Source organism: Prionailurus viverrinus, chromosome X, assembly GCF_022837055.1.
Source record: "Prionailurus viverrinus isolate Anna chromosome X, UM_Priviv_1.0, whole genome shotgun sequence".
Classification (NCBI taxonomy): domain Eukaryota; kingdom Metazoa; phylum Chordata; class Mammalia; order Carnivora; family Felidae; genus Prionailurus; species Prionailurus viverrinus.
This window is the reverse complement of record NC_062579.1, coordinates 114,594,373-114,619,299: the sequence shown is the minus strand read 5'-3', so window position 1 is coordinate 114,619,299 and position 24,927 is coordinate 114,594,373. Positions and strand designations below refer to the sequence as shown.

The 24,927-nt window shown below is 37.8% G+C and overlaps 1 protein-coding gene across 3 annotated transcripts in view; it reads right to left on the bottom strand.

Moving 5' to 3' along the window:
• Positions 1–3,956: 3,956 nt before the first annotated feature.
• FMR1NB (FMR1 neighbor) overlaps positions 3,957–24,927 on the bottom strand; it is a 35,060-nt gene continuing 14,089 nt past the window's right edge. The window contains exons 2-6 of one of the 3 annotated variants that reach the window (XM_047844464.1): positions 24,089–24,208; positions 19,209–19,349; positions 17,738–17,834; positions 5,568–5,729; positions 3,957–4,108 (exon numbers count right to left, since the gene is read on the bottom strand). In XM_047844464.1, the coding sequence (XP_047700420.1) occupies positions 5,612–5,729; positions 17,738–17,834; positions 19,209–19,349; positions 24,089–24,208 (476 nt within the window). In that variant the 3' untranslated portion in view covers positions 3,957–4,108; positions 5,568–5,611. The remainder of the gene's footprint in view (positions 4,109–5,567; positions 5,730–17,737; positions 17,835–19,208; positions 19,350–24,088; positions 24,209–24,927) is intronic. The other 2 variants (XM_047844465.1, XM_047844466.1) reach the window with 2 other exon arrangements.

The window sequence follows — 24,927 nt, the reverse complement described above, 5'->3', positions numbered from 1 at the left end:
CCCCATTGTTGACTCTGGGAACAATGAGGGGAAACTAAAGAGTGCAAACCCTTACCCTAATCATTCTGCCATCTGTAGGCCCTGGCCATTGCCTACATTTCCCTTCAGGTACTGACCTTGCCATAAAGCTTTTAAAGATAGATTTTTAGTTGCTAAGTTTGACACGGAGTTCCATTAACTTCTCTATCACTTTTTGGGCATTGGTAAGGGTGAAGGTTGGGGAGGGATCCATATATGATAACTCAATTTGCCATATATGACAACTATTCCTGAAGGCTGGTTTCATGGGCATACAACCTGTGCAGTCATACACAGGCCCAGCTCTTAAAAAGGCCCTGTGCTTGGTTAATGTTCTGCTGTCACCATTTTGAAATTATTTATTATTATTATATATTATTATTATTATTAATCTCTACACCCAATGTGGGGCTTGAACTCATGACCCCGAGATCAAGAGTTGGTGCTTTTCTGAGGCACCTGGGTGGCTCAGTTGGTTAAGCGTCTGACTCTTGATTTTGGCTCAGGTCACGATCTCACAGTTTGTGGGTTCGAGCCCCGCACTGGGCTCTCTGCTGTCAGTGCAGACAGAGCCTGCCTCAGATTCTCTGCCTCCCTCTCTCTCTGCCCCTTCCTCACTCACACTCTCTCTCTCCGTCTCTCAAAAATAAACATTTTAAAAAATTAAAAAATAATAATTGCAAAAAAAAGCTGGTGCTCTTCAGACTGAGCCAGCCAGGCATCCCACCTTCTTGAAATTCTTAAGAACTGTAAACATGAAGCCCTGTATTTTCATTTTGTACTAGGCCCCACACATTTTAGAGCTAGTCTTGCTATTCCTAAACAATTTTCCATTAAGTCCTAAATATTTTCCAAGTAAGTTTCACCTCCCTCTGCTCTTTCTACCCTGAAGTTACAACCCATGTACAGCTACATTTTTTTGGCAAGCCCTCTGGCTGAAATCTGAGGCAGGCAGGAGCTAACCCACATATTACAGCTTGGTGTGAGGCTTTAAATTCAGCCTGGCAATCCCATAGTAAGTATTATCAGTTTTCCTAGTCCTCCCAAGGGAAAGTTGTGCATCATTTAGACCATAGTCAAGAAATATTTACAAAATTCCATAATGAATAAAACATGTATTCTTATACTTTAAAGAAGACATTTTATGTCTTCCATTGTCCATGATGTTGATATCTAAGAGAGATCTTTTCCTCATTTTCCAAACTACTGAACTTTACATCTATCCAGATCTCTACCAATGTCTGGTTGGCCACAGGCTAAGGAGAAAGAGCTTTGTTTTTGACCATTTGGTCATTCTTGGTTTAAAGTCTCAATGTCTCTGTGGAGTTGGGGAGAAAGTGTATCACCTCTGATTTTAAAGCAGTCACCCTAATCAGTTTAAGTTTAGGTTCTGTATCAGAAATACTTCTTCTGTAGCTAGTGTCTTTTCATTTGGAACAGATACGGTAATGGCTTCAGGGAAATGACTCTGTGACTATTAAAGTCTGCATATTAGTCACACGCTTATGACCTACCAATCTACCTCTTATAGGACCTGGTCACCCATGTCAGACATGATTTAGTAGTGTATCAGGCACTGGTGTTGGAGATAGCATTCTGAACAACCTTATATCCTTCCTACTCTTGTGAGGATCCTTTTGGCTTTTAATCTTTAATAACAACAACCCACAATCGCTTCAACTTCTCATCTCAGGGCCAGCATTTATTCTGCATATCTAGTTGTTTGACCGCCACTCTAAACTCACATTCTTTCCCCTCACATTACCGCTTAATGGTAATCTCTGTCAGTGTCCCCTGCAACCCAGTTTCTAATCTGTCAGAGAATAGTTGCAGACATTCCTATCTGTAGCTTTCAAAGTACTGCATCAGACTATGTTTGTATTCACAGATTGCCCCTGCTTTTACTAAAATTTCAATCTTACATTCTAAATTATTTGTTTCCTTATGAGTTGTTTTATTACTTCCTATTTCTACCCAGAGAACTTCTTTGGTTGGTCTTTTTCATTTAGTTTTCCCTAAATGCAGCTCTTAAATTTTAGAGCAGCAGTACCGGATTCTTGGGGAATGGCTTTAAAAGCAACCACTTGTTTACTAAACTCTAGTCATCATTTGTTGTAGTTTAGCTTGGCTTTTTTCCTAAGACTTCCGTTTGCCTTGGAAGCACCCATAATCATAGCAAAAGTGAAGAATACCACAAAAATATTTTGTTTCCAATCCAATCATACAATAGGTATTTTATTTCTTGAGCACCTAATACGTGCCAGACACTGTCCTAGGCACTTGGGATGTATCCCTGAACTGAACACATAAAACTCCCTGCCCTAGGAGAGCTTATATTCTGGCAGGGGAAGCATAATAAATGAGAAGGATAATAAATAACTAAATTATATGGTGTGTTCACAGGTGATAAACGCAATGGAAAAAACAGAACAGGATAAATTGGGGGTCAGAAGGACAGGTTGAAACTTCCCCACACCCCCAGTCTTTACATTCCATGTTCTTCTACTCCCCTATCTTGAAGATTTTCTCCCTATCCTAAACTACCAATCAATTACTATACCATTGTTCCTCTGACTCCCTTCACAGCCAAATTTCTTCAACAAGCTGTCCACACTTTCACTTTCTCACTTCCCAGTCACTATGCAACTCAAACTTACCTAGTTTCTGCTCCTACCTACCTCATCACTGAAATTGCTATTGCCAAAGTCACCAATGATTTCCATGTTGCCAAATCCAGTGGAAATGAATCAGAATTTTGATACCGTTGATCATTCCCTCTTCCTTGAAACATGCCAGCCTCTTGGAATTCATTACACTGCTCTGTAGGGGAGCAAAATTTGGCACCCTAAAATGTGTCTCTTTGGCATGCAGATTATTTTAGGCTGATTATTTTTAAGAAACAGAAGGCTCATTGTTTTTTGTTGTTTTTTTTTTTTTTGCCTTCCTGCTAACTGCCTAAAAGAATTTAGATAGAGGACCTGCTCCAGAAAGGGAGCTATTACCATAGATAACTATAGTATAATATGAACTAGGTGTGGCAGCCAGGGAGGATCCTAACAAAATCTGTTTGTTAAAATTTCTCTCCATATCCCATTGTTTTTGTATGGCCCAGAAAACATTTATTGACCCAACATTTATTCTTTTTCATCTACCTGTCAATTATCTTCTTCCCTTTGAAGTCCCAGACTCCTACCACATTTCTCTGTAGCTCTGAATGGCATATAAGCCTCAATTGTCTGACTATCTATAGGCCTCAAATTCTTTATGGAGCCTCTGTATGTATATAATTAAATTTTATTTCTCCTGTTAATTTGTCTCGTGTCAATTTAATTCTTAGACCAGCCAAAAGAATTTTGAAAAGTATAGAAAAACTTTTCCTCCCCAACAGCACTCTCCTGCTTTTCTTCATACTTCTCAGGTCTCTCTGATAATCTTTTAAATGCTTGTGGTCCTCTACAGTTTATTCCAGTCCCTTCTTTTTTTATTCTTCCTGGTTGAAATCATGATTTCAATTATCATCTCTATATTGATGGTTCCTAACCTTTTATATCCAGCCAGACCTTTTCCCTGAGCTCCAGACCCATAGATTTATATATAACTGGCTACTAGATATATATAAACTATATACAACTGCCTACTAGTCATCTGTACCTTGATGGTCCATAAGCACTTCAAACAGCCTATCCCCAAATGATTCATCTTCCCCTGCCAAACCTGCCCTTCCTCTCATTGCCCCACCTCACTGAATAGAAGGTGAATAACAACATGAAATCTCTGCCTTAACACCAACAGAAGTATATCTTGATAACATAACCCAAGTTGCAAAAATCACTACATAGGACCTGAAATGCCACCAGTGCTTTTCATACATTTTTTTTTAATTCTGTAGAAACTAGTTTTAATAAGAAGAATTCAGATCCTGGTTTGATGCACAAAAACAGAACTATCAACTTTATTTCATATTTGTAAGTAAACATGACAAAAATAAGAACAAATTTTTGTCTTTCTAAAATGCTCCATCAGGTTGAGATGACTGGGACAGTCTCTTCTGCTTGGAATGGTTTGTATTCTTCTCAGTGGGAAAAGAATGCTACAGGAAAAAAGTAAAGTAGAGTTAAACAACTCGAAAGGACTAGTATACATACATCACACTTTGTTAGAACAGGAAATGACTGCAACAGAGTTCTCAAACTGTATTCAACGTTATGTTTAACTTATGTATTTTCAGTTTGCCAGTGTACTATCTGTGAGGTGTAAAGACAAAATACACTGTGGCAAATACAATGAAAATTTCTGAATAACAAAGTGAACTTCCATGCCCCAGTAAATGGCACACAGAGATTGTTTGGTCTATTTATGTCATATATGTGTGTCTGTGTGTGCATACATATGCACATGCATGTGCTGCATTAAACTTATACAAAGCAGTAATATATAGGTATGTATAATCATATACACGTATGATTATTATTATATATACTTATGTATTACCTTACATAAATCATTTTATATATATATATGTATATACACACATATATATAAATATAAACTGCCTTGTTGTAAGGATTTCAATTCTTTTTAGATAAGTCACATTTCCTATTCATCTAGTCCAAACTTCTCATTTTGCAGCTTGGTGAACTGAAGCCCAGGAAAGCTAAGGGAGTTGCCCAAGCTCCCATGGTACAAAATGACAGAATTGAGAGTAAAACGAGAGTCTCCTGACACTAAGATCAACAGTCTATTATTCCACTCCTCTCCTCTGCAACTGAGGCTAGAAATTAACAATTTAAATTTGAGTATTGTATTATAATTTTCAAAGCATCTTCACATACATTATATTGTTTAAGCTACACAAAAAATTTCAGCTGATGGTATCAAGTTGCTGATAGGTTAACTTACTTGCCCGTGAAAATGCCACTAGTTAGTGGCTTGAGTCTCCTGACCCCCATTCCAATATTCTATTCCCCAAAGTATACCTCTTTTCTTACCAACCATTTTATTTTTAGTTGGATCTTCATAATTACTTTGGGAGGTGGAAACACAGGCCAAGCCTGGGGGAATCTGTAAGCCTGAGGGCCAGGTAGTCCCTGGCGTATGATTCTGGGATCCACTCTCTCAATCACTTATGATACTGAATTATTTAAGTTTGAGAAACAGAGAGCTGAAACTAACAGCTAGAATCCAGGATTCAATTGCAGATCTGTCAGATTCCTGAACCTCCTTCCCCCAGATATGTACCATGGTCAATACATATGGGGAACTATAACCATTGTTATTTAGCAAAGGTATCTTTCATGGATCCTCAGAGTCAAAGCAAGAAGATTCCATTTGTTTCTTCTAAAGGGCTGAACCAAATAATGTTGTACCCAAAACAACTTGGCACACTTCTTGCCCACCTTCCTGCATCCAAATATCCCTAGTGATAATATGGTTTCAGAACCTGATAATTCTGTGGTCTAAACATTTGTCGGGTAAAAAAATATATACATCATTGAACCAAGATGGTGGTAACAATAATCAAATATTAAACACTTCAATTTTATACCTACCGCCAGTTACCTTTGTTCTCTCACTGCTTTCCACCACCTAAACTTTACTCATCTTCTGCTGCTGTCCCTAACATCTCAGCATCCTTCTTTAGTTTCTTTTTTTGTTTCTTCACACCCTTTCCAATTTTGTTGACTTTCCTTCCTAAAGGATTGGCCCATTTGCTGTAAAATTAAAAGTTCAAAGTGAAACCTTGTTCCTCAACAGTGATAGAACAATAACAATGGTGGGTTCTAAAAGAAAACAATGATGGGGTACAGGGAAAAGGCTAGTTACCCACATAACTCTTTTTACACATTCCCACCTGACCGCTTAACTCACCATATTCGGCAAATCTGATAGAAAACATTGTACCTGGCTCACTCATATTTATCATTGTCACCATTACTATCACTCTGTATAGCGTCATTTTGATCATTTGATCCTCCACAACAGGAATGCTGTCCTACCTTCCCTCTGCTGACATCAATGTTACTCACCCTTCAAGACCTAGCTTCTATGTTATTTGCCTAGGTAGCCTTCCCTTTTATTCCTAGCTTATAGGGATTCTTCCCTCCTACGAATATCAAAACTAAATAGTAATAGCTCATATTATATTATCTTCTACAACTTTACAAGTTTGCACTTTTACTCACTATTGCGATCATTTGGAATTCAATCTTGTACTTCCTTGAATTTGTACAGTCAGGGTTGGGGGTGCCAGAGAGCCGATATATCACAGGCTAAGAACTTGGCCAGGTGTTTTACATACTTGATCTCACTTAATCCTCACAACAACCCTATAAGATGGATATTGTGTTTCCTGCTTTCCAAATAATTAAGCTGAGGCTTGGAGAAGTAAGATAACTCACCCAAGGTCACACACAGATAGTAAATGGAGATGCTAGCATTTGAACTAAGGTCTGTTTGACTCTAAAATGCACTCTTTCCATTAGACCACTGCAGCATTAGCAGATAATGACTAATAACAAGTGTGATAGACTTCTCCATGTGCCAAGACCTGTGTATAAGCACTTCATGTGCAGGATCTTATTTAATCTTCATGATGACCTGATGAGGCATTTCCATTTTTCAGGTGGGGAAACTGAGGCACTGAGAAGGGAAGTAACTTGCATGAGGTCATCAGAATACTCTTTGGTGGTGCCAGGATTCAAATCCAGACCTTCCTAAATCTAAAAAGCAATCTCTCATTCACTATGCAAACCTGTCCCTTTCCCCTCTCAGAGCTTGGAAATAACTGCAGGCTAGAGCTTTACCTTGTAACTTTATATATCCCAGAGAGCCTGGTACCCAATGAGGGTTCTGGAAATGTTAGTTGATATTTATAAGAGCTTCCACTTTCTTTTTTTAAAAGATTTTATTTTTAAGTAATCTCTACACCCAATGTGGGACTCGAACTTACAACCACAATATCAAGAGGTGCATGCTGTATTGACTGAGCCAGCCAGGTGCCCCAAGAGCTTTCACTTTCTAAAGACCTAAGCACAAGCCAAGGAGAAAAACTAGAAAATGCTCAAAGCAAAAGTATGGATGGAAACCCAAAAGAGAAAGAAACATTTGCATATGATATTACCAACAGGGAATGACAGATACATAGTCCTATCCTCAGCTCAAAGCTAGGTAGTGTACAGAAGAGGACACCTGGCTCCAGGTGGTGCTACTTAGCTATACAGAGCAACCAGGTTCTTAGCATGTGGGGCCCAGAGATTGCTAAGCCTGCCCCTGAAATGATGACTTTGAAGGTAGTATTCACTTTTCTCCCCTCAAATTGCATTACTAGGTTGTCACTGAGCTCTACTAGGTAAGAATAGATATGGAGCAAATAAATACTTTTTTCTCAATCATAAAAAAATATCCAGGCATAAATGAAATAGTGGGTGAAGGCCAAAAATGTATTTATGATTTACCTATGGCCTCTTGGTAGAGCTATTAACTTCAGTATCAAAAAAATAATAATAGCTGAAACAACTCTGTAGTTCTCAGTCTCTTGGGGCCAGATGTGTTTCAGAATGCAGAATATTTGGGGTTTTAGAAAGGCAATATGACATGACATACTGAATATTACATGATACTCCCATGAAGTCCCGGGCAACATCTCATGATCAAACAGAGTAATATTTCTACAACAAAATATATGAACATTCATTTTAAGCATCAAGCAAGGACTAAAAATGTCTCAGGTCAGGTCAGCTCAGGTTTTGCTGCCAAAAGACGAAAAAAGCTTTAGGTTTGCAGACCTTTTGGATTTCAGAATTTTAGATAAGAAATTGGGGACTTACACTTTTTTCTAATGTTGTGACTTCAATATATTTTATTTCACATAAATAAAATGACTATGTTTTCTTTATACAAAGATTTTATTTTAAATTTAATGGCCTAAATTTCACCTTAACTGACAAAGAAAAATGCAACATGACCTTATTATTTCAAAATGTACTGTACTAGTCTAGGTTGCAGAGAACTAGGTTTTAGGTTCAGCCTTCTAACATTTATTACTGAGATCCAAAGTTAGATATTCTACTCAATATCTAATGAGAATGCCCAAGGGGGAAAGTAGGGTTGAAATGATTTGTCCAGAGTCCTAGAGGTGATTTTCTTCTTTTTATATAAAATGTCATACTGTGGCCAGCATACTCACACTTGAAGTGTACAGATCGACTTATCTCATATGCATTCACTCATTAACACACTTGCTCATTCCTGAAACAAACACCATTCTAAATACTAGAGACATAAAAATGAATAATATATGGGTCCTGCCCTCAAGGAGCTTAAAATTTAGAATGGAAGAGAGATATATAAACTGATAATTCTATCACATCGAGATAATCTAAATAGAGGTAAGCAGAGATTGGTAGGAAACAAACAGGAAACAGACAAGAAACAGATCGACCCAGTCTGGGGCGGAGGTTTGGGGTAAGCTTCCTAGAGGAGATGAACTTTAAGCTTAGGCCTGCATTCAGAGTGGGGTGAGCCAGATAAAGAAGAGTGGAGATGGGAAATACAAGAGCATTTCAATCAGTGGGTGGTACATTGTGTGAAAATATCAGAGTGGTAAAGAAGCATGTTCTTTGTAAACATCAAGCAGAGTGGTGTGGCTGGAAACACTAAGTGGAAACAATGGGAATTTCTTGTGATGCATATCTATATAGTTGTGAGATTTTTTTCTCTAAGAATTCCCAGGAACCTAGATCTAGAAACAGAAAAATGGTGTGGATTCAATTTTAATGAAACCAAGGAACTGGAAACAATGGATTCATGCATCAGACAATAGAATCCAGGCTGGATAAAGAAATCAGACGATGCTAAAAAGACAGAAAACCAGGGGAAAACAGAGAATTAAAGAACCTGGATGTCTCAATGAGAACAGGTGTAGCAAGAGTAAAAGAAGGGAAAAACCTAGAAGACAAAGCACCTATGGTCAAAGAATAGTTTGAGATTTGAAGTTTAAAATTTCAGACACTGAGGTTCAATTTTTTAATTTTTTTGTGGAATTTACCAATTTTGTGAGAGAGAGCATGTCAGGAGGGGCAGAGAGAGAGGAAGAGAGAGAGAATTACAAGCAGGCTCCACACTGTCAGTGCAAGGAGCCCAATGTGGTGCTCAAACCCACGAACTCGTGAGATCATGACCTGAGCCAAAATCAAGAGTCAGAAGCTTAACCGACTGCCACCCAGGCCCTCCTCAGAGGTTCAATTTTTGATGAATGACAAGATTCAGGATATGGGCATGAAAGTGGCTGGCCAATACAGAATACAGGAAAGATTACTCAGAATTGAGTACATCAGAGAACTCTGAAGCTATGGGCTTAGATGGCTCATAACATGGACAGCGAGGCTGCCCAGGGAGATGATCAGATAGAGAAGAACACAACACCTAGCAAGTTCCCAGACCAAAGTAGGAGCTCAGTAAATGTTTGCAGAAAGAATGAATGTAAAAAGGATCGAAGTGGAGAGTCTAGTGTAGTTCTAAATGGACTATGTATCAGATTCATTTGGGGTGCTTTAGAAAATACACATTTCAGGTCCAAATCCCCCACTTATTATATCAGGTTCTCTTGAGTACAGCCTAGGAATCTATATTATTAAATATTCCCAAGGTTACTTCCATAGAACCCATCTACAGACTAGAATATGATAAATACTGGTAATAGGTTGGCTTTTCCATGTTTCTTAACAAACTCTAATTCACTGATATAAATACAAATTCTTTAAGACAGTTAAAGAACATAACATAAATTTTATAGACAAAAAATTTATCATTTGCAACATCAAAAAGATAGAAAATCCACCAAGACAACTGCCTAGATTACTCCAATCATTATTTACTGAGTTGCCTACCAAACAGTCTTAGAGACCTATGGTTCTCAGACCTGAGTATACATGGGCTTGTTAAAACCCAAATCTTGGGGCTTTAACCCCAGAGTTCTGATTCAGTAGGTCTGGGGTAGGGCCTGAGAACATGTATGTCTGACATGCTCCCAGGGGTTGATGGTGAGACTAGTACAGGGACCCCATTTGGGGAACCACAGCTCTAGATTCAAAGAAGTATGAAGCTTAGCCCCTTGTCCTCACAGAAGTTACAATTTAGCCAGAGAAAGAAAACTAATAACAGGAAACAAAGGATAATTATGTGTTAGACTATGTGGTTAAGAACACAAGTCCAGAAGGAGGCTGGGAGAAAAGAGAAAAGTTGGGGTCAGGAGCCTTTGCAGAACACTTCATGGACGAGTTGCGGCAACTGCAATATGAAGGTAAAGAAAGAATTCAAATGAATGAAGAGGATGAAGAAGAACAATCCTAAGATTTGGGAGCAACGTGGGCAAAAGAACAGAGGCAAGAATAAAGCCTGGGGTATACCAAGAAAAACAAATATAGCTACCTGGATGGAGCAAAAGATACATGTAGTGTTATAAGAAATGGTATTGGAATTATAGAATGAGTCTAAAATAGAAAACTTTGAAAGCCACAGCCCTTTGAGTGGGCTTGAAGCAACAAAATGCCATTGTGTTTTTATCTGCATTTCTTTTCTTCCTGTTTTCTATACTAGAAAAAGCAAGTAACTCAGAAGATAGATTGTAATCCTTGCTCTATCATGTAATCTTAAGCAAGAGACCAAACTTCCCTGCACCTCTGTTTTGAAGGTCATATAAGACAATGTATTTGAAAAATTTACATAAACCAGAAAAGGCCAACATGCTAATTGTTTTTACCTTTAATTTTTTTATGGAGTGTGACTTTTTACTTTGGGGATTTGTATATAGTCCTTATGAGACTATGTGCTCCTTGAGAGCAGAGTATGATCTGAATCACCATTTTGTCCTTCACACCACCTAACACAAGTCTGGAATCCAGATATTCTTGAATGGATTAGAAGTTCCTGAATAATATAATGAAATGAAATAATATACTATCTCTTGAAGATGAATCTGGCAGGATATTACATAATAGATTAGAAGGAGAGTAGATTAGGAGTCCAGGCATATGTTCAAATTGGCTTGGCAAGTACCCTTACAAATCCCCTCCTTCTTAAGGGCAAAGTCATATATTCCTATCAAAGTACCAGGAACCTTCTCCAGGACTCAGCTCCTAGCCATCTTCCAAACCCTACTTGCAGTCCCATCCTAGTTACTTACAGTCTCTCTTGTATAAATTCTTTGGATTGAACACCTCATTCCAATGTCCTCTGCAGTTCTCAATCCTTTCTATGCCCTTGGATGCCAACTAGCCTTGTGTTCATAGGACTGAATGCCTGTGTCCCTAAAACTCACATATTTAAGGCCGAACTTCCAGTGTGTTTAAATTTGCAGATAGGGGGCTCTAAGGAAGTAATTAAGTTTAAATGAGGTCATAAGGGTGGGGCCCCAATCAGTACAATTAATGTCATTATAAAAACTGATTTTTCAGTTTTTTAAATTAAAAACAAGAGAGTTTACTCTTTCTCTCTCCCCTTCTCACATGCATCAAGGAAAGGCAATGTGAGTACACAGTGAGAAGATGGCCAACTGCAAACCAGGAAGAGAGCCCTTACCAGAAACCAAATCAGCTGGCACTGTGATCATGGACACATGATTTCTCACAGTGAGAAAATAAATGTCTATTGTTCAAGTTGCCTGGTCTCTGAAATTCTGTTATGGCAACCCTAGAAGAATAATACACCTTGGGGGGGGGGGGGTTGTTGTTGTTGTTTGTTTGTTTTTGCTCCTCTCCTAAAACCACTTACCCAGGACAGAAATTGACACCATAAGACCCGGACTAAGGTAACAATAAATGTAACAATAAATAAATTTGAGAAGAGGCAAATCTCAGACTCATTCCAAAGGAAACCAAAAAATTACAGGTAGACTAAGAGAATAGATTACATATTAAAAATAACGAAAAGGAAATAGTCACAGATGACTGAAAGGTTTCTAGCCTGGGAGACTAAAAAAATCACTGAAAGAAATGGACAGCTATCAAGGGGAGATGGTTTGAGAGAAAAAAAAAAGATAAATTTGCTTTTGTACATGTTGCATTTAAGGTGCTAACAGAACATCTAATTCATGAGGGCATTTGGAAATATGGAATAGGTAGAGGTAAGGATTTCAGGATTCAGATTTAAAAGACTCATTCACTCAGAGAAGCCCAGAATATTATGATCAGAAAGGACCTTAGGGGCGCCTGGGTGGCTCTGTCAGTTGAGTGTCTGACTTCTGATTTTGGCTCAGGTCATGATCCCAGGGTCGTGGGATCAAGCCCTGCATAGGGCTCTGTGCTGAGCATGGATCCTGCTTAAGATTCTCTCTCTCTCTCTCTCTCTCTCTCTCTCTCTGCCCCCCCACCCATAAATTTTTTTTAAACGCCAAAAAGAAAGAACCTTAGAAATTATCTAACTCAATTCTCTACCCTAATTTTATGAGAAAACCAATACCGAAAGAAGTTAACCTCAGTATAAAACTGGTAAAAAAGGCAGAACTAGAACATAGATCTTTTTACATGTTCTTTCTGCTACATACCTGTAATATTCTCTGGTAGATGAGAATAAGACTTTGGGAAACAACCACAGTTGAGACAACAAAGAAAAACAAACCGAGAAGAATCAGAATGGTAAAGGGAACAATGAAATCCAAGGAACGAAAGTTTCAAGAAGGGAGCAATCAACAGTGTTCTATGTGACCAAAAGGTCAAGTTGGATGGGGACTGAGAAAAGGCCACTGCATTTTGCATTGAGGTTATTAGTTACTTGGCAACAAAATGTTCTTTTTAATAGTACCTACTACTCCAGACTTCTCTTATGGGAACATTTCAGACATATAATCTGCATATAATGAGATTCTCTTATTATTTCAGTAACTAAATTACCTTGAACAGGGTCCAAGAAGAACTGGCTTTATGTGAGTTTCAAATCTATAGTGAGTCATGTTAGAGCAGGGTTCCAGTTTGCTCACATTCTTATCTGATCATATTTTATCAAAGTTCTTACAGACTAGCCATACTTTTAAAATTTACAGACTTTATTTCCTTTCTCTGAATTCACATGTATATAATCCTAGGAACTTCAAACCTTTCAGCAGTTGGCTAATTACTGCATAAAGCTTTTCAAAATAACATTACTAATTATGTTGTACAGTATAATGAAACACACAAACATGGAGATTTGAAAATGTAAATGCCTATTTTTAAAATTCAATGGGTGATGATTTTTAGGCAATCTTTGACACATTTATTCCCAATTCTTTACCTCCCATTCTAAAAAGTAAGTGGTATTAAGACTATCTGCATAATGAAAACCACATTATAATACAGAGAATCACGCAGCAGGATTTGTCTAAATGTAGAAATTTTCAGTAACAGCCATCTGGCAAGTAGCAACATTGAAAGTGTATGGGGGATGTGCTATTTACATCATCTGTGTATCAGATGATCTACAATCTTAAAAAAACATGGCTTTTTATTAGTTGAAAGAAAACATAGTTTTGTCATTTTCAGACTGAGTTCTGGATTTTTTCTTAATTCAAAGTTGCAAATCCAATCTGAGGAAGAAAGAAACACAAGAAAATGCATTCCATCTGAGTTTAATAGGCATGGTATTATAATATTTGAATTTTCCACCTTACCAAAGCTATGTACACACTCAAGTATCATATCACTATATAATACACAGATGTTTAACTGGTCTATGTATAAAGATTAAACTTTATCTAAAAACAGATAAAGATTAGAAACTAAATGTGGCACTTGAGACTATAACTATTGGCACTCTATTACTCTAACGGGAACAATTCAGCCACCACTCTTCTCTTCTCTCCCACTAGAGCCCCCTCCCCTGCTTCCTTTCATCCTCATCCACCTGATCTCCTCCTTCCTTCATCTCTATGTAAGTCTTAAGCCTGCCAGTGACACTTAAACCTAACGAGGTTTCTGATCCCTATTAATGAGAATAAAAATAGATCTTACATAACCTTGAAGACGTAATGAATTTCAAAACGCATCTTATATGCAAGTTTAATAAGGCTATTAGTAGAAAATTCTTAGAAAGCCTTTCTTTCACTAGTGCTGTCTGCTCTCTTCTGTACATGTGCAACCAATTCAAGCTGGCTTGAGTTCTCGGTGTACCTGGTTCATACCTCACCTGAACTTGAGTCAAGTAGAAGCAAACTAGAGATTACGTTACAGATTATTCCAGGGGCAAAATTCTGCCACTTCTGCTTAGAAATGACAAGCAGTTAAGGGGTCTATAGTGAGGAGATTCCATCTGGATGTAATGAATTATGCGGGAGCCCCCCCTCCAAATCTTGTCCTCCCTTCAAAACTCAGCTCAAATAGTACCTCCACCACAGAGCCCACTGTGCCCTCTCCCATTCATCCTGATCCCCACTGCCTCAAAACTTTGGTAAGTTATTGCCACCACTCTCTTAATCCTTAATTATATTCCATCATATGTTATTATTTAACATGTCATGCTTGGGGCTTATTTTAAGGTAGGTTTAAGCTCTTTGAAAGTAGGGCCTATGTCTCAGACATTTCTGTATCATCCACAATGCCTAGCACAAGCAATAACTAAATATGCTCAACTGTAGAAAGCACAAATTAGACACCAAAAGAATAAAATACATTTGGCTCTGGAAAGTGATTATCCTCTTCCCCCAAACTGCTTTCATTTCTCCCACCTGCTCATATTACTTCTCATGTTTCATCCCTCTAACCCTTGCCAGTTGTTAGCTCCTGAGGCGATCTGTGAATAAAACACACTGTCCAAATTGTAGGAGCTACGGAACGTCAAAACATCACTTGTTTTGGCTTACAACTGGAGGCCGAGAGGGGAGAGCTACAACATCTGAAGGAACGTATATTTAATGTAAAGGACAGGACCCAGCAGGAGGAGGAGCTTAATAGTTTCTTCCAATGCCTCAAGAGTTCTTCCAACAAATAGGCCCAGATCATGTTACTGCAGATCTGCTTCTGGCTTTTAGCCCCTAGTTAGTTGATTGAGATAAACAACTGTGTTTGGCTACCTCCTTTTCTGTTTTAAACCACTACATATTGATTTTACTGCTGCATCTATTTCCCTTTTATGGGTCATTTATTCTACCTACTGTAATATTTTATCTATCTCTTTATTCTTGGAAATGAAGAACAGGAAACAAGTTAAGGGATAGTTCTAAAGAGATATCTTGACCCCAAAAAGAAAGGAGTGGTTAGCAGGCTTTGGCTTCCATTTAAGCTCCTTGTTTGGTATCAAGGATAGGATCTTTATTCGAACACAATTATTCTCCTTGCCTCTAAAATCAGCTTACCAGGAAAATCTTGACAGTGCCCCATCCACCCGCACACACCCATTGTTACCGGAAATTAAGCTAAGCACCAAGCACTAAGCACATACTCTGGGGTTGCAAAATCAACCCAGGATGTCTGAAGAAACAAATAAATTTTAGAAATAAATAAATAACTTATAGAAAACCAAATTTTGGGGGTTCAATAAATACACAATTCACACTGTTCAAATCTCTCGAACAGTTTTTACTATATATAAAGAAGAAAATATATTATCAGGGAAGAATTCTTTGAAATTAATTTTAAAGAAAAATCCAGCGTACCTGAACATCCCTTTAAAACTCCTTGGCAGAGACACAGTGGAGGAGCCATAATGAAATTATTACACCGGCCTATTATACCAGACATCTAGACTGCATGGCATAATCCTAGCCACCATTTGCTAGCAAATATTATTTCATTTTTGTTCATGGTTATCTTTTTTCTGAAATCAGACTCTGAAGAAGGAAGGGTAAAAAATTCCACTCCTATTCTCAATTACTTGTGGGAACAAAGAAAATGGGAGAGGCCTAAGAACAGGGATTACACACTCAGTATACAAAACTAAGTGAAAACTGACAGAAGAACTGTCATATAGCAAATGGGAGGAGTTGAAAGGCTATGACTCTACTGTATCTTCAAAATGGTCTGAGAAAATGATGTGAGTGATGAGAAGTTTAAATTACTATAGGACTGCCTTCCAGGCTAGTCAATGCCATCCACTATATTTCTGTATTCACTCAACCATTAATTTATTCAACAAAAATGTATTAAGTATCTTAACACATGACGCACTGTGCTATGGATTGAAAATACAGTGATGAATATAACACATTCATCAAACTCAAGGAAAAGGTACAAAAAAGAAAAAAAAAGACTTAATGATCTTTATGGAAAATAAGGTAACTTGTGTATAGTCTCAATCTTCCTGTGAAATCTAACCAACGTTTTGGTAACTCAAATACCACTACTTTCTTATTAACTCAAATAAAAACATCAAAGATGCTTACTCTTCAACTGGTAGCTTTTCTTTACCAGAGAACTGAAGGAAATACTCTCAGGGTCATGCTAGTGCCGACCCTCCACTTGCACAAACTTCAGAGTGAGTGTCTCCTTAAATTTTGTGCTCTAATTGCCTCACTCACACCACCCTGCTCCTGGCCCTGCTCTGTCTCCACACCCACCGTTCCAGGAGGTAGTGAGCTATTTTAAAAAAAAAAAACTTTAGGGGCGCCTGGGTGGCGCAGTCGGTTAAGCGTCCGACTTCAGCCAGGTCACGATCTCGCGGTCCGTGAGTTCGAGCCCCGCGTCAGGCTCTGGGCTGATGGCTCAGAGCCTGGAGCCTGTTTCTGATTCTGTGTCTCCCTCTCTCTCTGCCCCTCCCCCGTTCATGCTCTGTCTCTCTCTGTCCCAAAAATAAATAAACGTTGAAAAAAAAAATTAAAAAAAAACTTTAGATGTATAGGGGCGCCTGGTTGGCTCAGTCAGTTGAACGTCCGACTTCAGCTCAGGTCATGATCTCACGGCTCGTGGGTTCGAGCCCCATGTCAGGCTCTGTGCTGACAGCTTGGAGCCTGGAGCCTGCCTCAGATTCTGTGTCTCCCTCTCTCTCTGCCCCTCCCCCTACTCATGCTCTGTCTCTCTCTCTCTCTCTCTCTCTCAAAATAAAAATAAACATTAAATTTTTAAAAAATTAAAAAAAAAAAACCTTAGAGGTATCACACTGATAGGCCACAGGGATTTTATATAAGATGCTAAGAAGAAACATGATGCAAACTGGTTTGAAGAGAGACCAAGGCTTTTAAGACCCAATGGTAGATGACCATTTACTAGATGGTGATAACACTTCTAGGAGCCTTTCTGATTTGCAGTTAATAACCACTTCCACTCACAGGCTCCCAGATCACTAATGTATTTTTCCTTCCAAGAGGACATCTAAATTTATGGAAAAAGAAAATAACATGTATTTAAAAATATTATGGTAACTTGGGGCGCCTGAGTGCCTCAGTCGGTTAAGTGTCCGACTTCACCTCAGGTCACGATCTCACAGCTCGTGGGATCGAGCCACGCATCGGGCTCTGTTCTGACAACCCAGAACCTGGAGTCTGTTTTGGATTCTGTATCTCCTCTCTCTCTTCTCCTTCCCTGCTCGCTCGCGCTCACTCACTCTTTCTCTCTCTCAGAAAAATAAATAAACATTTTTTAAAAATTTAAAAAATATGATGGTAACTCTATTTTATGTTTTTCCTAAGCTACCTTCTTTTAAACAAAAGGGACCCAAACATAATCCCCGTGTTTCTAGTGCATATGAATAAATGTGTCTACACAGAAATATCCAAATACACTCAGCAATCAGCAAATAAAAGTTTATGTTTGCCTACCTCCTCCGCCAAAGAGAGCAGCAAAAAATGGGCACACATCCCAGGATGATCATGCCGATCACACCAAGCCCAAACATCCGGAACATCTGTGTAGGCTCTGTTGGTTTAATTATATTCTGTTACTTTTATGACTTAAGCAAGAGAAGAAAATCTGAGCTCTTTCATAAAGCCTTTATAAACAACTATCAGTGAATGAAGCAAAAAAGAGAAGTATTCTTATATGACAGGTAAATATCTTTGCTACTCTATCAGTAGCAGGAGTTTATGAAATCTTGAAATACAACTAAAAGCTACACTTGAAATACATGCCTCCCTAAGGAAGCCTTAACAAAATGATCCTACTGTTTTTCTTAGCAGACTATTATGACTCATACTATATATTTCTTCCTATGGCCGAAGTGTGTTTTTTTTCTTGGCCATATGTTATACATCCTAGAGCACTCAAGGAGGGAATTAAACTACGAATAGTTGACTTGTTAAAGAAATGGCTTCTTAAATGTTTACTTCAAATTATAAAACATTAAATAAGAAATCAAGACTTTGCAGGTGAATAAGCATATTTTATTCTTATATTCATTTGGAAATGCATTCTAATATGATTGGGGAATTATAAGTCACGGTACAATTTTTCCCTCCACAAAGGCTGAATGTTTCTTCACACATAATATAAAGACTAAACTGATGAATGAATTATAAACACCGTGTGACAGTGCTGAAACTGTAATACTGTATTCATGATCAGGTTTCAGTTTCCATTATTAATACTAGATGTTCAACAAAGACCTGTAAATTGAATAGGGACTATATTAACCTAAGACATTGTTTTGCATGCATCCTTTTTGTAGTATTTGTTAGTGTTTAATCATATCTAATATGTCCATCATGGGACCAACTGGTAATATGTCCCCACAATCCAAATGCAGGAGCAAAAACAGATGGTCTAGTTCTCAAAACTTTTTAAAGAAAAAATAAATCTTAAGAACCTGATTCAAAAACAATAGAACAAAGAGAAACTAATAAACAAACCTTAACAAGGAACATGCAAGTCTATCGTTACATACTTTGAACGTTATGTTTGAAGACAAGATAAATGGGAAGAATTCTACTCAAGTGGAAGAAAAGGTGAGAAGAGAAAAATAAGCTAAGGCATGCTCAACTGGTATCTTCTTCCAAGCACTGAAGGTTAGATCTCACAGAGCCTGGAATCTCTGGAACAAGACAGAGATCGACTAAAGCAAAAGAAAAGAGGAGACTAATTTTGAACTGCCAAAGTCATATCAAAGGCTAAGCCGAAACTGTTGATGAATTGAGGCCTGCCCACCTCTGGACTTTTACAGACAGTGTTGCTCGAGGGCTGGGATCCCCCTTTCGGTGTTAAGCTGAGAGATCCAAATTTAAACTTATGCCATTGTGACCTATTTCTTCAATTTTTAAAAACATAGATATAATAAATGTAAGAGGATGAACTTACTATCCTTTAATGGGACAAAACAGTTGATGTTACTGATCTTGAAGGATGAGTAACAGCATTTATATCCCAAACATTCAGTCTTGTTGTAATCTTGCTGCTCATTGCAAGCCTTCACCACCTGATTCTGCTTTGGAATGCATGCTTTTACCAACAAAATCCAAGAAAAATAATTCAGTATGGTTAATAAGCACTTTCCTTAATTAAATAATTACTGCAAGACAAAAAAAAGAAAAATATTCAAACTGGTGCGTTTAAATATTTTTCAATGTTTTATTATTTATTTTTGAGAGAGAGAGAGAGAGAGAGAGAGAAACACAGAGACAGAGCATGAGCTGGGGAGGGGCAGAGAGAGAGGGAGACATAGAATCCAAAGTGGGCTGCAGTCTCTGAGCTGTCAGCACAGAGCCTGACACAGGGCTTGAACTGCAAGATCATGACCCGAGCCAAAGTTGGACACTTAACTGACTGAGCTACCCAGGCGCCCCTCAAACTGGTACATTTAAAGACTGAATGACATGTACAAATGGTGATGAATGTTGAAAAAAAAGAGTTAAGCTAAAAATTACCACAAAGTTATTTAACATCACATTTTCAATTCTAGATAAATGGCAGAAAAATGTAAATTGTTAACAGGTCATTGGTAAGGTAGTTTTAAAAGGACTATAGATCATAAGCTGAGTAGTAGTAATACAAATATAACACAGAAGGAGCTAAGTAACAAGAACATACCAAATGTCCTTAAAACTAATGCCTTGTTAATAACATAATACCATGAATATCCTCTCACTCAATTCTACTAAGCTACAGAAACTCACTGAATGTGTCAATGAAAATGAATGTAAGTAAAATTCAGTTTACTGTTAGAGTGTAAGGTAAACGATACTATTGGTATTGACCTACTTTCTGTGAACACTTACCATATTGGCACTACGGTATGTTTTAAGATTCTTCCTTTTGACCTTAAGTTATGACTCTATAATTCTGAACAGGCAATGATTTATGGCATGAACAAGAAGATTCATGCAACTGCAATAAATTCATACATATCAGAATCTATAAGACTTGCAAGCTCATAAATAAATAAATAAATAAATAAATAAGACTTGCAAGCTCAAACAGCTGATTCTTTTAAACATCCTGCTTTGTAAGAGAAACAAATGACAACCAAAACGGCAGATACCAGATTTTTATTCAAAAAGAAAACTTCTACAGTATGGCTTACGGCCAGCATAGATTCAGTTCAATCTTCAATACTGTCAACAACTACAGACTTAGAAAAGTAATAACTGATGTTTTATAATCACTCTCAAGCACTTGAACATCAGCAAAGAACAGTATGATGTTTACAAGCATATTTTTATCTCTTGGTATATTTTATTATATTCCTCTTTTTTAAAGATTTGCAGTTCCCAAAACTAAGGTAAAAATAATAATAGCTACCATTCACTAGGCACCTACTTGGGCCAGGTACCTTGATTTACACACGTTATTTCTAATCTTTATAACAAACTCTCAAAATGAGTTTTACAACCCCCATTCTAGAAATAAAGAAATGAAGGATCAAAGTAACCTATGCAAGGCCACAAATTTAATGCATTACCAGTTGCCCTGCATATTCATTTCCCAAACATTTTAGACATATAAGAATTTGGTCTACTTTGTTGTTATATACACTAGGCAATCTATTCTCAATTCTACCCAGCCCACAGTGACTTCCCTCCCCAGGCTGGAGTGCATCTGGAATACCATGATCAGGGCCCGGTTAGAGATGGTATGGACTTACTATGTGCAGAATTCTTTGCTATTGGCATCATTCAAAGATCACTTTCCAGGAATGGAAATCATAGAAGAGATTTTAAATCACAAAAGAGACTGGACTGGATGATTAAGATCTCATCTAATGCTGAGCTTCTGTTATTTAAAAATTTTTTTTTTTTTTTTTTAATTTTTTTTTTCAACGTTTATTTATTTTTGGGACAGAGAGAGACAGAGCATGAACGGGGGAGGGGCAGAGAGAGAGGGAGACACAGAATCGGAAACAGGCTCCAGGCTCTGAGCCATCAGCCCAGAGCCCGACGCGGGGCTCGAACCCACGGACCGCGAGATCGTGACCTGGCTGAAGTCGGACGCTTAACCGACTGCGCCACCCAGGCGCCCCTTAAAAATTTTTTTAATGGGGGGCGCCTGGGTGGCTCAGTCGGTTGAGCGTCCAACTTCGGCTCAGGTCATGATCTTGCGGTCCATGAGTTCGAGTCCCGCATCGGGCTCTGTGCTGACAGAGCCTGGAGCCCGTTTCAGATTCTGTGTCTCCCTCTCTCTCTCTGACCCTCCCCCATTCACCCCGTTCATGCTCTCTCTCTCTGTCTCAAAAAAATAATAAATGTTAAAAATTTTTTTTAATGTGTATTCATTTCTGAGAGAGAGAGAGACAGAGTGTGAGCAGGGGAGGGGCAGAGAGAGATGAGACACAGAATCTGAAGAAGGCTCCAGGCTTTGAGCTGTCAGCGCAGAGCCCAACACGGGCCTCGAACCCATGAACCGTGAGATCAACACCTGAGCCAAAGTTGGGTGCTTAACTGACTGAGTCACCCAGGTGTCCCTGAGCTTCTGTTATTTTATACTGCAGTTGGATCTGATGGACTTTATGCCAGATACTAAAATTAACTTTCAGACTTAAATTACTGAGACATTGTATTTTGAAGAACAAAAAGGGTAGAAAATTTTTACCAGGTGTTAAGTATATAATTTTGTCCAAAGAGAGAAGGACTGTGTGACCTCTCAAGCTTCCCTGTCAATCGGTCTCAAGGTTATCACTTTAATGTGCAAGAGATAAATCTTTTACGAACAACAGCCTAATGACAAAACAGCAGACTTTTTTTTAGTGCTTAAGTGGGAAGAGTGTTCCTTTTCAATTATACAGGAGAGGAAATAAATTGGTTAAAAGTATTTCCCATTTTATGAACTTGTAGTTATTCTTTTCAAAGAAACAGCATATACATTTTATAAATAATTAATCACTGTTTTTTAAAGATTTGAATCAACCTGGGTCAGATGTTTCTCTTAAAATGGAACCGTCTGATTTTGTTGGGTATCTCATACAATTGATTTTGACTCAATTTACTGTGCCAGGTTGAAGGAATATTTTGGAAACGCAGATATTCTTATTTAGACTGTTTTTATTTATTTACTTTTTTAATTTTGATTTTTTTAAATATGAAATTGATTGTCAAATTGGTTTCCATACAACACCCAGTGTTCATCCCAACAGGCGCCCTCCTCAATACCCATCACCCACCCTCCCCACCCTCCCACCCCCCATCAACCTTCAGTTTGTTCTGTTTTTAAGAGTCTCTTATGTTTTGGCTCCCTCCCTCTCTAACCTCTTCTTTCTTTTTTTTTCTTCCCCTCCCCCATGGTCTTCTGTTAAGTTTCTCAGGATACACATAAGAGTGAAAAGGTGGCTTCAGTGTTTGTATAATGTTGTTATTAGAGGTAATTATGGAACAGTTTATGTCTGTTATCTTCATTAGCTCTAAAGCTTAAATCATCAGGGCACCTGGGTGGCTCAGCTGATTAAGCATCCGACTTTGGCTCGGGTCACGATCTCACAGTTTGTGAGTTTGAGCCCTGTGTCAGGCTCTGCACTGACAGCTCAGAGCCTGGAGTCTGCTTCAGATTCTGTCTCCCTCTCTCTCTCTGCCCTTCCCCTGCTTGTGCTCTCTCTTCCTCAAAAATAAATAAATAAACATTTCTAAAAAAAAAAAAAAAAACTTAAATCATCATTTGTTGTTTATGACCAACTTTGGCACTCTCACTAAGCCATTCATTTAGCTTCACAACATAACACCTTCTCAAATTTCTTTCTTTTTTTAAAGATTTTATTATTTTTATGTTTTTTAAGTAAGCTCTATGGCCAACGTAGGGCTCAAACTTACGACCTAAAATCAACAGTCACATGCTCTACTGACTGAGCCAGCTAGGGAGCCCTCAAATTTCTCTTTCTTCACTCAACTTGAACAGGGTGGTTTTTAAAATTTACTTAAGGGGCTCATTTATTTTGCTATTCTCATTAGTATTAGGTGTTATAATGCCTGTTTTGTACTTGATGAAACCAGTATAGAGAAAAATGAGGAGACTTCTGCAAGATCACAGAAGAATTCAGTGGCAGAATCTGAAATTAAACAAACGGATATAATTTTGTGCTTACATATGTACATCAAATTCTGTTAGAATAAATTCCACATGATTGTTAATAAAAGCTTCATCTTTGTAATTCACATATGTCAATTTATTTGAAGCTTCTCCTTGAAAGGGTACCACATGCTGCAGAAAATGAAACATGTTTATTTGTGGTTAATAATTCTCAGGGGTCATCATGTGCTTGATAAACACATTATATACAGAATCACAAAAAGATGATGTGACTTGAAACCTGAACTTTTTATCATTAAAACAGATGGGAAAACATCTGGTATATTCCGTAACATCAGAGCCACACAGTACCCTGATTAATGATATAGAAGGCATTAATTTCACAATACTGGGTCAGTGACTAAATTTCAGGCAATGCCATTAAGGTAAGTTGTGTAAGGTTTAGATATTTGTGAAGGAAAAGTATTTCTATAAAGAGTAACCTGCATTTATGAAATGTCTTAAAAATACTGTCTCAGGTCATCCTCACAATTCTTTGTGGTAAATATTTTCATTAAAGCTGAGGACACTGAGGTTCACAGATGCTATCTTGCCTACGGCAAAGGGTTGAATCAGGATTAAAACCCAGGTCTATCTCACTCTATTGCCAATAGACCACACTGCCTCCTAACCATTTAACTACTCTTTACAAAATGAGGACACTGGGAGGGGAAAAAAAAAGAACTTACTTGTTGGAAAGAAAAAATTGAACAGAGCTTCCCATGCAGAAGTTTTTTCTGGAGTTTGTCCATCAGCATTTTCACTGCTCCACACATTATATTCACTTGAAGACACAGGATTTGAGGACCCTTAAGAAAAAGTGAAATTATTAATCCCAACATATATAAAGCATTGATCACTCTCTATGGTCCTTTAACAGTAACTATCCTTTGCTTAAATTAACTATGGAAAGCCTAAGAGCTAAGATATTATACTTAAATCTCATAACAGCTTAGGTACTATTAATAATCAGAATGTGATTCTGCTGTGAAACTGAAAAACTAAGTATTAAATTTAAAAAATTAATTAAAAAATTAATTAATTTTAACATTCTTAAGCCATCGACCAACACATCCCATTGCTGTGCTGTAAACTAAATTACAATAGTGAAGTTGCCTCTGACAAACAGCATTGATATTCAGAGGCCCTATCAATTAACAACTTGGAAACAGTATGTATCCCAACTAAATCAGACCCCATCACAGAAACTCTTGGCATATATGTTGCCTTCTTTATTTACTGATAAAAATCAAGGCCTTGGACAATGTAAAACTTTCCTTTCCTTCTTCCTCAATACCTCAAAGAAACTGCATTTAGTTTTCTTTGCACGATTCCTTCCTATATAAGAGGAAAGTATATCTATCTTTGTTCACATAGCATGGATCTGTCCATATTATTCAGTATTTGTCAACACTATCTTTAATAATTTCACAGTATTCCATTATGTGGCTCTATTACAACTGAATTAACCATCTCCCCATAGAAAGACATCTGTTATTCACAAGATATTCATATTATAAAGAACACT